We start from the raw sequence: 13180 nt of genomic DNA, 5'->3' as shown, positions 1-13180 counted from the left end.
GATATACACTCGCGCGGATTTCTAATATAACAACTTCCTCCTAGTTAATCGATAACGATTTTAGGTATAAAAACTAAATCTTAGCTGATAAACAAAAGAAAATTGCTCCTCGAGAGCAAGAAAAAGATGTGTTACACGTTACACTAAGTTTCCTTATATTTTTTTTTGCATTAAAAGATTTTATTTTTACATTAAGAAGATTAAAAGAACATCAATGTGTTAAAATCGATTAAGTTATACATTAATCTTTACAAGATTAAATAACAGCTTTATCGTTATGTAACTTTGTTTGCATCCACGCGAGAGGATTCGCGGTAAATGAAATCATTCCAAAAATAGCGATTGGCAGAGAATCAGGTGTACCGTTGCTAACGAGACGGACGAAAGCGTTTCTAGTAGATCGGCGCGCTTTCACGACGTAATTTCCCAAGTGAAACGTGTATTCAAACGATTCGCACAAAAATCGTCGCTAGCACAACGGCGTATCTATTTTTCTTCCGAGGTGCTTGACCTTACGGAGAAACAGAGATAGAGACACAGAAAGAGAGAAAGATTTCCGTCGTGTATAACCGGAGCTTCCATGCATAGTTAGCAGTGAGCGCAATAGAAGATTCTCTGTCCCCCGAAGCAGATCTCTAAACGATAGTGGCGTGATTTTCATAGCCAAGAGCGCGTCATAGCGGATAGAAAGATGAAAAGAAAGATATTGTAATGGCCGACTGGAGGCTGTGCGAACAGCTCGACGCGAGAAAGAGAGGAAAGGAACGGAGCAACAAAAGAGAAACGTAGGATGGAGAAACGTGTCTCGTTGTCGAGGAGAGACGCGAAGACGTGGATGGATCTCGCGCTTCGAAGAGGTGCGAGATTTAATACCTCATCTCTGTTGCTTGTGCTTGCGCGCGAGCGGCGCTTTAACGAGCAGATCGTCAAATTAAATTAAACGACACGCGAATCGTTAAAGGAAAACGACGGTCGCAGCCGCTGACCGCGACGGATATACCCGCTGATCCGCCGCGGGCGGCCGATGACGTTTCCTCTGCCTCTGTCGCGAGATGCTGACGTGTCATTGCTGCTGTCCGTTGCCGGCGACCGATGACTCGCGCGTATCTGACGCGGGAAATAAATCGTGTCGCTTTCGCGAATGCCGCTACGACTTGAATAAGTCAATTACATCGACAATTCGCGAGGAGATGAAACGCGTTATAAATCTTAACGGTGTGGAGCGAAAAATCTTGGATTGTAAATTCTGTATAGTTTTATATTATCGTAAGTCAAACCCAAAACCTGAACTATTACCATAATTCAGTTTCTTGTTATACGTAGCTTCAAAAGTACGCAATTTTTCAAGATTACGTGTCAGCAATCGTTGTATGTCATCGGCAATGAATTATTTTCATCGTTTCTTAAGAACCGTCATAATTGTTGTTTGTCAAATTGTTGATTAATAATCTCGCGATAATCTCGCGATAAATGGCGAATATAGAAGAAAAACGCGTAATCCATAATTCAATGATGATTGGAAGAGCCGGTCCATGACAAGTGCGCGAGCACAGAAACGTTTATGCGGTTTATATACATACGTACTTGCATACTCGCATGCAGGATGTTTTGTGGCGGCAATTAATAGTAGATTAGCGGCTCGCGCATGGTGTGTGCGAACAGAAAGACGACAGGAGGGTGAGCGTGGATCAAGCGTATTGGGAACGCGCGGTAGGGGATGAGAAAGGTCGAAATGGGGGTTGCGCCGAAGGGCCATGGGACTAACTCGAGGAGAGCGAATCTTCGGGGATGGGGATGAGGGAGGGATGAGATTACATACGCCGCCTCGGGGATTACCACACTCTGATTCTCCGATAAGAATGTCAAAATAAGCTGCCTCTCGCCACGCCACGTGTAATCTCTCTTCTCTTCTCCCCCGCCTTCCTTTCCCTGTCTCTCCATCCGCTCGATGAACGCTTACGAGCCGCGTAATTACGTTGTGACGAGCCCGGTCGTTCTTGCCACGTCGCGTCGTCACAATCCGTCGACGATGACTCAAATCATCTCGTACATAAGTTTAATGCGTGGACACGCATATATATGTATATATAAAAAAATTCATATATCAGTATCAAATGTAGCGACATATTTACGCGAGAGATAAATTAATTTTTACAAGCATTTACACGCAGAAAACGTATATTACCGTTTTGTGTACAACATAGAGCATAAACTTATATAAAAAAAATGTTTTTTATTTGCGCATACATTACTTATAATTTAACGTTTAATTCCGATTTATTATTGGTTAAACGCGCGAATAATAATCTATTTGTCTTTTCGCGAATGCAGCGAAATCGGAGGGAGCTAAAAAGCATAAATTACGCTTAACGTACACGCTTAGCGCGCACGTCGTGTAAATCAGTCGGCCGACACACGAAGGCGAACGCACGCCATCGGAATTCTAAATATCTTCCGAATACCAAGAGATCTCTTCGGGGCACGGATATATCGCCGGACAATCCCCGGTGAGTGTTTGACCATGCGTACACGGGCTGGCGAGAGCGTAACGCATAAATTACGGCTTCGGGATCTTCACACTAGCGAGGACGTGCCACTTTTCACGGGGTTCCGTCTAACGGTCGCGCGAACAATCCGGACGCGCGAATAAAAGTGAGGAAGAATGGGATCGGTCTGAAGGATTAGCCGCCTTTCAGGCCGACGTTGAAGAAGTACCGCGTCTTCGCTATGCGAGGATTAATTCACGACTCTTTCGTGCCGCGAAAGAGAGAAAATCTCAAATGGCGAAGCGCGTCACGGTTAGCCCGTTTACCGTATCCATATCCGTATACCAACTCTCACACACCACGTTAACACACTTGGCGATTCTACCGCGTATCGTTATCTAAATAATATACAGTAAATTGTTAAACATGAATTTTTCTCTTAATCAATTTTGCAAAATAATTGTTGCATTCGCGGAGACTGGAATTTTATAAATTTAAAAATCTTACGAAACATAACTGTGTTACATGCATCCCTCGTTTTCCGATTTAGACGACTTATTATACACATATAATAAAAAGAATATACATAATAGCGCGAACGTGAGTGTGCATACGTTCTGGATAAATATGTACACACGATTTTCAGCCTCGCCCGCCGAGGGCTTTCGTAAGGAAAAACGATACAATAGTCCGAGAATGACGATTATTCTAGTTGGGGTGGATTATGAGACGTTTATTGCAGAGGCTAGCTTCTGTCCCCCCAGCGGATAGATAGGTGGAATGGGAGTCGTCTTTTTGCGCGCGTATGCGCCGACGCGGTATCCGAGTGCGGGGAAGAGAATGTTGACACTGGCAGATCTGTTCGTGGATTAAAGCTTTGTGTCGTACAAAGCGCCGCCACAATGCGCCCCATGTCATTGTATACGCGACCTCATATACTTCCGTCGATGCGACACTGCAGGGACGTAATAACTCGGTCGATTCCCCATTAAGGTTTCAGGCGTACTCGAGAGACACGAGTGTATCTAGTGTAGTTGGAGAAGAGAAAGAGACGGATTTCGGTTCGATCACTCTCCCGGTTCTCCCCTTCTCCAACTAGTCCCTTCAAAGCGCGTAGGAGTTTCGAACTACAGTCAAGCTGATTTCGCGAATGTCTTGCTGTATCGAATATCGCAGTTGCGACAAATATGCATTCCCCGGATATTAACTGAAAGACACATAAGCGTCTTTTCTCCATCTTCGATCGTTATACGGAACACGGCAAATAGTTGACGAGTCGCGAAAGTCTGATCGAGTTGCATTGTAATCGAACATCATGGTAATCGTGCGGGACAATATATGGTATTGAAAGAATTTTATAAAATTCTTTTAATCTTCACATTGTCTCACGATTATCCTGATTTTCAGGGTGAATTCTGAGAGAAAATTCTCTCTGTGTACGTGTCATAAATATGTTTTCACGTGCTTCCATGTCACTTTTGGAAACATTGAAATGTCATAAGTGAAATTCTAATAAAAAGCGATGACCAATCGTCTGCAATAGTTGCAACTAACGAGAGTAAACTTCTGGATGTTTATGAATATACGAGTAAAATGCATACTTTAGCATGATTGGAATTATAAAGTGGAGCAACTGCGGTAGAAGACGCGAGCGAGAAGTAACGCTTTCTACGACGAGACAAAGTAATACCTCATATGTCAACAGACGTATAACACCCCGAATTTACGAGCTTTCGTCGCGCAATGTGTCCGTCTTAATCTCAATCTACGTGAAATCCAACGATCCTCGTCGTCCACTTAAATTGCGTTAGTGTAGCCCCTCTACGAAGCGAAGACAGCTTACTTACGGTCGACTACGTTGACCGCCGTTCTCCCTCACGACAGCGTGATCTCCGTGTTTCTGTGTTTTTAGTATTTCCCGAAATGAAGTTGCGAAAAGTGAGATGGTCGGCGGTAACGCTACGGCAATGGCTGCGCCTGTCGGCGTTGGCGGTAGGTAGGTAGGTAGCTAGCTAGGTAATATCTTCGTAAGCTCCGTCTTTTATGACAGGACTCGAGCGCCTCTCAAGGATATTGGTAATCTTCGGGCTGGCTGTAGTAATATCGGCGCCGCAGTGATCTCTCGCCCCGAAGACCCCCATCCACGTGACTCCCTCCTTCGTCGCCGTCGCCTCTTTCACCAGGTTCAACCCTACCTCCCCCTTCTCCCTTTATTTCCCTTTCCTCCCCCTTTCCGCCCTTGCGCGCTGGTACAAGTGCACCAACCACCCTTTTCGTATGAGAGTCAAGACCCGTCTCTCTATACCTGCCTCTCTCCTTGCCTCTTTGCAACCATCCCTTGCACCTTCTACTCTCTTTTTCTTCCTTCCCCCTTTCTCTCTCTCTCTCTCTCTTTATCTCTTTCTGTTTTCTTTCTCTCTTCCTTCGCAAGGACGAGCGTATTGACGCGACTTTGCAGCCACATTTCGAGATAAGGACGTACAACATATATACTCATTTCTTCTTCGTTCGTTGGTTTTACCCTTAGATATATATATATATATTTCTTGTCTTCTCGTCATATATATAACATAATCGATATCTATGATGTTTAATCTTGCCGAAAGTTTATTCGTGTATTTCGAAGCAACGTCATATAGGTATATATGTATATATGATGTCAGTTTTATCGGAAGACAGATTTAAAGTGTATTAATTGAATTTTCAGACGTACACACACATACAATATTCAGTTTATCATTCGATTTTAGAGATGTAATTCTATTAATATATATGATAGGTACATTATAAATAGACACCTCTAAAATTTATTTCGATACATATGCAACATCACTCATGTCACTATTTGCGATCGGTTCAGAAATAACGCGCGCGCAATATTCTTAAATAATGATTCAAATTTATAAGATCGCATCTTTTTTGACACAAATTCGTCACATGATCGTTGCAAGAAATATATATTCATATTGACGCGAACGCGCGCGAATACGGTTGCGAGGGATTATTTCTAGCGCTTTCTAATCTTAAGCGTCGTATAATATCGCGCCGCTCCGTGAAGAATATACAAATGCGCTTAGCAATTCATTCTAGCGACGTTATTGCAAGCAAGAGTTATGGTTCGGACATAACGAGCCGTCGATCGGTTCGTTATGTGGCCGGGCGAGCCGAAGATAATTGGATACCGTTCGATGAATTGCTCGTGCAACAATAGGACAGCAGCAAGATAAATCGCACTTCGGGACTTATCTACGACGACACTGAGATCTCGATTCATTTCGTCACACTCGACACCTTCATGTTTTTACGTTGTATATATTTTTGCAAATTCTATAAAATATTTAAAAATCACCAAATATCATTTTCCGTATAACATACAGAAAACAATAAGTAGAATCGATGTCGAAGAAAAGTTGATAATCTCTAAAAACTCACCTTTAAAAAAAGGTAAAAAAAGGCGACCAGTTAAGGGCACGCCATTAACAAAAATTATCCATTGCAAACCCATGTACAATAGAATTGTATGAAAAATTATCGATTATAAACCCATGTACAATCGTAACAAAAGTAATGAAATAAAAAAAAAATTGCGCCAAGTGAAAGTAGAAACTTGTACCAGTGGAAAATTAAAGTTGCAGACATATATAGAGTCGTATAATGAATCAATAAAAATTTAAATTTGCAAATGTAGAATTGTACCATAAAAAAACTTATCTTTTAAAAAAAAAGATAAACAAGATGCCAAGTCCATGCGCCATGTGAAAAAGTGTTAAACAAAAAAGTATTTTTAAGTAAAAAAATCTATCAATTGACAAAAATTTATGTTCTAAAATTAATATCTCTACAAAAAGTAATGTCCAATTATTGCGCGAATAAATAAACATTTTTATAAAAAATTAAAATTTAAAAACTTATGCAAATTTAAAATTAATATAAAATAAAAAGAAATAAAAAAATTTTAGTTAAAAAAACTGGGCGCGCTGCTAAATAATATTCTAATGATATTAAAATTAAATTGTTACTTTTAAACTCATTGCAGCGCGCCCAGTTTTTTTAACTAAAATTTTTTTATTTTTTTTTATTTTATATTAATTTTAAATTTGCATAAGTTTTTAAATTTTAATTTTTTATAAAAATGTTTATTTATTCGCGCAATAATTGGACATTACTTTTTGTAGAGATATTAATTTTAGAACATAAATTTTTGTCAATTGATAGATTTTTTTACTTAAAAATACTTTTTTGTTTAACACTTTTTCACATGGCGCATGGACTTGGCATCTTGTTTATCTTTTTTTTTAAAAGATAAGTTTTTTTATGGTACAATTCTACATTTGCAAATTTAAATTTTTATTGATTCATTATACGACTCTATATATGTCTGCAACTTTAATTTTCCACTGGTACAAGTTTCTACTTTCACTTGGCGCAATTTTTTTTTTATTTCATTACTTTTGTTACGATTGTACATGGGTTTATAATCGATAATTTTTCATACAATTCTATTGTACATGGGTTTGCAATGGATAATTTTTGTTAATGGCGTGCCCTTAACTGGTCGCCTTTTTTTACCTTTTTTTAAAGGTGAGTTTTTAGAGATTATATCATTCATTTTTGTATATGATAAGCATCTTTAAATAAATAAGCAAATTCAATTTTTCTGGCATTTTCTTATTTTAGGTACATATATATCCAATAATTAATATACAAAATTAAATATTATTCATCACACAATTTGTATCAAAATAATATATTTTTAAAAATTTATTTTAAATTTATTTAATCATTTTTATCATTGTGATTGTAGTGGCAAGGATTTTATTGCTCAGTGTCATTGCAAGCATCTGGCCTGTATATACCATAATATATTGTGTAATACATTGGCTAAGTATGACAATATGGATTTTGATAGATTCCCATGGAATATTGGAATTTTGTCGGACTTGCAGTCATCCACCACATATGCAGCCTACAATTAAAGAACGCATTTATTCCATATTATTTGCTTCCGTTATTGGCATAGTGCACATTTTTATATATCTCAATGCTGTAGATAGCAAAACATTTTGAAAACATCTATCTTTCTATGTTATCTGCTTTTTTGACAATATTGCAGCAAATTTATTATGGCAATATGCTTGTCCTCCTGCAGTTAAAGAGGCTTAGTACTTTAATATAATCTTTATTATTTGTATCATTTCCTTTTTCTTGGGAATTACAGCAATGCTTTTGTACTATATTGTCTTGCATCCCTCAAAAAGACAACATACTTCAAACGCACCAGTTCAAGCAATGTAACTTTGATATTTATTTACTTTAAAAAATGAGAGATAAACTATACAATATGCAATTAACCTTATCTTATGACTTTTATAAATCTTATGATAAAATCTAACTCTCTCTTAATCTTTATTATGAAAAGAATCTCGGTATTATATAAAATAATTTCATTGTAATTAATAGTTTAACTTTCAAAAATTTTGCAAAATAAAATAACTCATACATTGTATTTCTACCATATATATAAAAAAAAGATAGGTAAATATAAATAAATAAATATATATTTATGATATACAATAAATAAATATATATTTATATTTATATATATATATATATATATATATATAAAATGTTGGATTTTTATTATATTGATATATAATTTTAAAAAATCTTTTTTATATGCTATTGAATTTTAATACATACAATTTTGATTATATGTATTTTAATTGATTATATTTATAAGTATTTTTATATTATCTTAAAAAGACTGCATAGAATTATTTGTGCGACACTCTTATATGTATGTATAATTAATAGGGACCAACTACACATTTTTTTTTCCACTGAATAAAAACAATCTCAATATTAAAATTAAATTATAAAAAAGATACTGTGATATTTTATTGATGAGAAATGTACATTTATAATTGTATTAAATACAAAAATAAACATGCCATGAATTACTATATATACATATTTTCATAATTATCAAACTTAAAAATATAATATTGTTACCAAAGAAGAAAGCACTATTAAAAAACTCTAAAAGTTCATAATTTGTTAAATTAGTAATTAAATACTGCATTTTGTATAATTTTTAAGCTTTATTCTTTTATTTTTCTTTATTTAATTGAATAGATATTAACATCCAATGTAGCATACAGATTAAATTAACAACCAAAAAAATAAATCTTAACTTTGAAATATATTTTTGTTTCTTTTAAATATCAATCAACTGGATTTTGTACTACTATTAATATGAATTCTTTATCTGGTGCCATCATAATTTTATGTTTTTTGCTACGTATGCGCAAGAAAGTTAAATCATTTGTTGGATTCAAATCACGTACGACAGAACGAGCTTTATCTGACAATTGACTTATCAAACCTGCGTATTGAACTGTTGTCGTATTATCTAATGTTGACTTTATAGGAATACCTAAAACAAATATAATTTTATAAATTTTTGTTTACAACTACAAGTAAATCATGTCAATGATCTCATGTAATACCTTCTGCATTCACCACTATTGTTCCAACTACCCTTTTATGAGACTGAATTTGTTTCATAGTTTCTTCAACCTCTTATAAATTATTTCATCGAAATTTATTAATAAAATTTTTATTTTAAATATTCCAATAACGGAAGCAAATCATATGGAATAAATGCGTTCTTTAATTGTAGGCTGCATATGTGGTGGATGACTGTAAGTCCAACAAAATTCCAATATTCCATGGGAATCTATCAAAATCTATATTGTCATACTTAGCCAATGTATTACACAATATATTATGGTATATATAGGCCAGATGCTTGCAATGACACTGAGCAATAAGATCCTTGCCACTACAATCACAATGATAAAAATGATTAAATAAATTTAAAATAAATTTAAAAAAATATATTATTTTGATACAAAGTGTGTGATGAATAATATTTAATTTTGTATATTAATTATTGGATATATATGTACCTGCAATAAGAAAATGCCAGAAAAATTGTAAAATAGTTCCTATAGCACTGATATTAGATTTATCTTGTTAAGCTAATCGAATGCTGCGATGATAACTAGCCATTGCCCAACCCATGCTCACAAGTGAGCTGATAATGCTACCTGCTTGATGTACAACTGAAAAAAATATAGAAGCTAATTAAGAAAATTATTAAAAATATATGCATACTCATACATAGGCATTTATATAATTGAAATATTATTGAAATAATAGCAAAATATCTGATTTTGTATCACAGACTGTAAACTTGCACATAAATTATTATGACAATAAATTTGCAAATAATAACATTAAAATTGAATGTAAAAATTGAAATTGAAAATATCTAACCCCGCACGCTGTCAATATAGCGGAGGGCAACTATTATTAAAAATATATGCATACTCATACATAGGCATTTATATAATTGAAATATTATTGAAATATTATGACCATAAATTTGCAAATAATAACATTAAAATTGAATGTAAAAATTGAAATTGAAAATATCTAACCCCGCACGTTGATTGATTGAAAATATCTAACCCCGCACGCTGTCAATATAGCGGAGGGCAACTATCGCCGTCTGTTGTAAAACGTGCGAGATGGACATTTCCAATACATGCATCTATTTATGTGTTGTGTACGTGTGATATATGTGTGCGCATGTGTTGTATACGTGTGAATACGTGTAGCACGATACTACTATGTTTGCGTGGTCGATGATGACAATGATGACGGGGACGTTTCTTAAAAGAAATTTTTCATATTTCGACTTTGCAATTATATATCTCTGCTTACAAATCACGTAGAGCAGAAATAAAGACACTTTTATTATATAATTCAAACTCAATCTATCGATTAAGTCTAGTATAAACTCGATTGCTTCAGCCGTTATTGAGAATTCGAAATATTATAAAGACTCAAATGTCCGACTCGCGTTAAGATACACGGTGTCTCGGCTACGCCCTTAACTGGTCGCGAGACACTACCGTGTCTCTTGATTCCTGCGCGAAACAAAAAATCTCTTATAATTCACACACTTGTTATTTGCATTGTATCAAGATATGATTAATGAATAAACTTCTCGAGAAGCTAGTTATTCATGAAAAATACTTGTACATTTCTGCAGTGAAGACAAGGATCTCTCAATAAAGGCATTTATTACGCTGAAGACTAGCGTATTAACCGCACGATCTAAATGTTTGTGCAATTACGACCATAGATCTCTCGAGGACGTTTATTCCCGTTAACAAGTTTCGCTGACTTGTCAGAGTCGTTACTTTAAATCTCCGCGGACTTAGATTTTCACAAAAGTCTTTTCTCGTTATTCTCTCTCGGAACGCGGCAGGAGAACGCGACGCTTAATTATAAAAATTAACGCCATGACGATATTGCCTCTCGTATACAATTGTTGAAGACTAATTAGAATAGAGATTTTATAATGCGACACGTATAACGACCTCATTCATTCCGTTTGACGGTGGCGCAAGTCGTACGAGCCCATCGCGACACATTTTATCTTTTACCCCACGTGTCCGGCTTTTCTCTGTAGCCTCGTACAGCTCCTTCTCATCGCATCTGGTGCGCGAGCACTAGGGTATATAAGCCGGAACGACCTGGCCCCGGTGGTATCGCCCGCGAGAGATTAACGCGCGAGTAAAATAAAGGCCATTGAAATCCCCGCAGCTCTGCGAACAAAAATAGCCGGCAATGAGAAAGGGAACCTTACAGTTTCTCTTTTCAGGGCTTTCATAAAAATTTCTGAAAACTAATTTTCCTCTTACATACCAGGCCGGGGTAAGGCGCGGGCGGCGAGAGAGGCGGCTATATATAAGGAACAACCTTCGTCTTGGTTCTCTCTCACCCTTCGACGTTCACCACCTCCGGTGTGCCTTCTCACTCTCGGTACATCTCTCTCTCTCTCTCTCCCTCATCCCCTGATATCCTCACTTCCACCACCATCGTCGCCTCTACAGCCTTACCACCCCTCTCCCTCGCCGGTTCTCTGTTCGCGCTACAGCACTTTTATACGAGGTGCTAATCTTCCAGACAAGCCCCCGCCATCCCGCTCCATCGCTCCGTTCTCGCGATCTCTTTCTCTCGCTCTCTTTTCGCCGGTCTTACAAGCACATCCCCGCGACTCTCCTCGTCGAAGTCACTGCCGGGATTATAATATAATATCGCGCTTTTGCGAGGGGTGAACGTCGTCGCATCCCAGCGATATCGTTGCATTTCGAGTAGACGTCAACGTACGACTGTCAATATATAATAATCTCTCGATAATATCTTCGCCAGCTTTTTCTCCCCCGCACGAAGCTTATATTATCATCTTCATTTAGTCACGATTCAGTTAATATACAGGAGAATATAAACGCGAAGTCTTGTTGTAATTTATTCGATTAGTCTGCAAAAATGTTTCAGTATTTTTCTTTATCGTTTATCACCAAGATAAGCATTACTATTTCGCTGCATCATGTAAATAATAATTAAAATAATCAAAGAAAAAAATGGAAAAATATATCAAGAAATGTGAAATCAAATTTATTTGAAATAAATGCACCGGATAATGTATATACAATGTACACATAAATATATATATATATATATATATATATATATATATATATATATATACACACACGTATATATATGTAACATAAAACGGCGTTACCGCTTCTAAAGGAATGAAAGGCATTTGGAATAAGTTGGCCGATAAAAATTTCATTTCCTTGTCGCTCGGGGAAATTCGCATCGCTTCGGGAGCGTGACGCTATTCCGCCGTTCATTATCGCCCGGGTCGCATAACTCGCGGGCTGCACCGTCCCACGGGAAGCCGGGCGGACGAGCGGGGAACAATGTGGCCGTCTTCTGAATTATTCCCTTTGATTGCTCGCTTTCGTCCCGCTTCGCTCGATCCGATCTGACTCGTTGCGCGACCCCGCGATAAAGAGTTTTCGTGGCCCCGGCGCTCGGTGGTAACACGACTCTCCCGTCGAACCTTGATGCACGGATCGCGGGGGTTGACACCGATTACCCATCTCCCTCTATCATCCGTGGCGAGGGATGTAACGGGGAAAGCCGGGGAAGGTCGGACGGACAGATGGACGGAATGGATGGATGGATGGCACGGCAATCAAACTCCCGTTAATACGGCTAAGTGGAAACGAACCTCCGCTGCGTATACGCCGGCGCATGCTCGTATATATCTGTTTACTCGTTCCCGCCGTGGAAAATTCATCAACCGGCCGATTGTCGACGCCAGTCACGCTCGATGTCCGTATAATCGTTACGGAAATATAAGACGGTGATCTTCAATAACCGATCATTGTTGGTACACAGAGAGAATTTTCTCTTTGAATTTACCCTGAAAATCACGGTAATCGTGGGACAATGTGATATTGGAAGAAAAAAGTTTCTCTGGTTAAAATATTAATATCTATCGTAATAAGATGTGAAATATGTTTGATTAATTTTATTGTAGATAGTAAAATGTACATATCGATGCTCTTAGAGTAAATTTCCATGTAAACCTTTATAGCTATGATTAGTGATACTTGAATGTTTTTCTACAGAGAATTTGCTAATTGTAATTGGATGCGTTGATAAAATAAGAAAAACGCGGAGAAACATTATAAATCAGACTCGATCCAAAGTGCTATACGCGTGCGTTAAATTTACACACGCGGAAGACCGCAATCGCG

The 13180-nt window shown here is 37.2% G+C and overlaps 2 protein-coding genes across 6 annotated transcripts in view; one reads left to right on the top strand and one right to left on the bottom strand.

The window, feature by feature from the left end:
• Positions 1 to 13180, top strand: part of Sox102F (transcription factor Sox102F) — a 157127-nt gene that overhangs the window by 64212 nt on the left and 79735 nt on the right. The gene's annotated exons all lie outside the window — the stretch shown is intronic.
• Positions 8569 to 10470, bottom strand: LOC146720410 (dynein light chain roadblock-type 2-like). 2 transcript variants are annotated; one of them, XM_085488662.1, is made up of 4 exons: positions 9992 to 10470; positions 9458 to 9613; positions 8996 to 9330; positions 8569 to 8922 (listed from the first exon to the last, which is right to left on the bottom strand). In XM_085488662.1, exons 3-4 carry the CDS (start codon positions 9051 to 9053, stop codon positions 8711 to 8713), a joined length of 270 nt encoding a protein of 89 aa, XP_085344788.1. In that variant the 5' UTR covers positions 9054 to 9330; positions 9458 to 9613; positions 9992 to 10470; the 3' UTR covers positions 8569 to 8710. The 2 variants fall into 2 exon arrangements, with proteins under 2 accessions (XP_085344788.1, XP_085344789.1); XM_085488663.1 differs by lacking the exon at positions 9992 to 10470 and adding an exon at positions 9828 to 9985.

Source organism: Nylanderia fulva, unplaced genomic scaffold, assembly GCF_048542155.1.
Source record: "Nylanderia fulva isolate GAGA-0341 unplaced genomic scaffold, ASM4854215v1 Scaffold7, whole genome shotgun sequence".
NCBI lineage: Eukaryota > Metazoa > Arthropoda > Insecta > Hymenoptera > Formicidae > Nylanderia > Nylanderia fulva.
Note: the sequence above shows the minus strand (reverse complement) of the source record. Positions and strands in the feature narration are given on the sequence as shown.

Excerpts from the sequence above, each read along its gene's own strand:
- LOC146720410 (XM_085488662.1), bottom strand. The coding sequence starts at position 9,053 with ATGAAACAAATTCAGTCTCATAAAAGGGTAGTTGGAACAATAGTGGTG. Across the intron at positions 8,923-8,995 it reads AATAGTGGTGAATGCAGAAG|GTATTCCTATAAAGTCAACA; the intron begins GTATTACATGAG and ends TATTTGTTTTAG.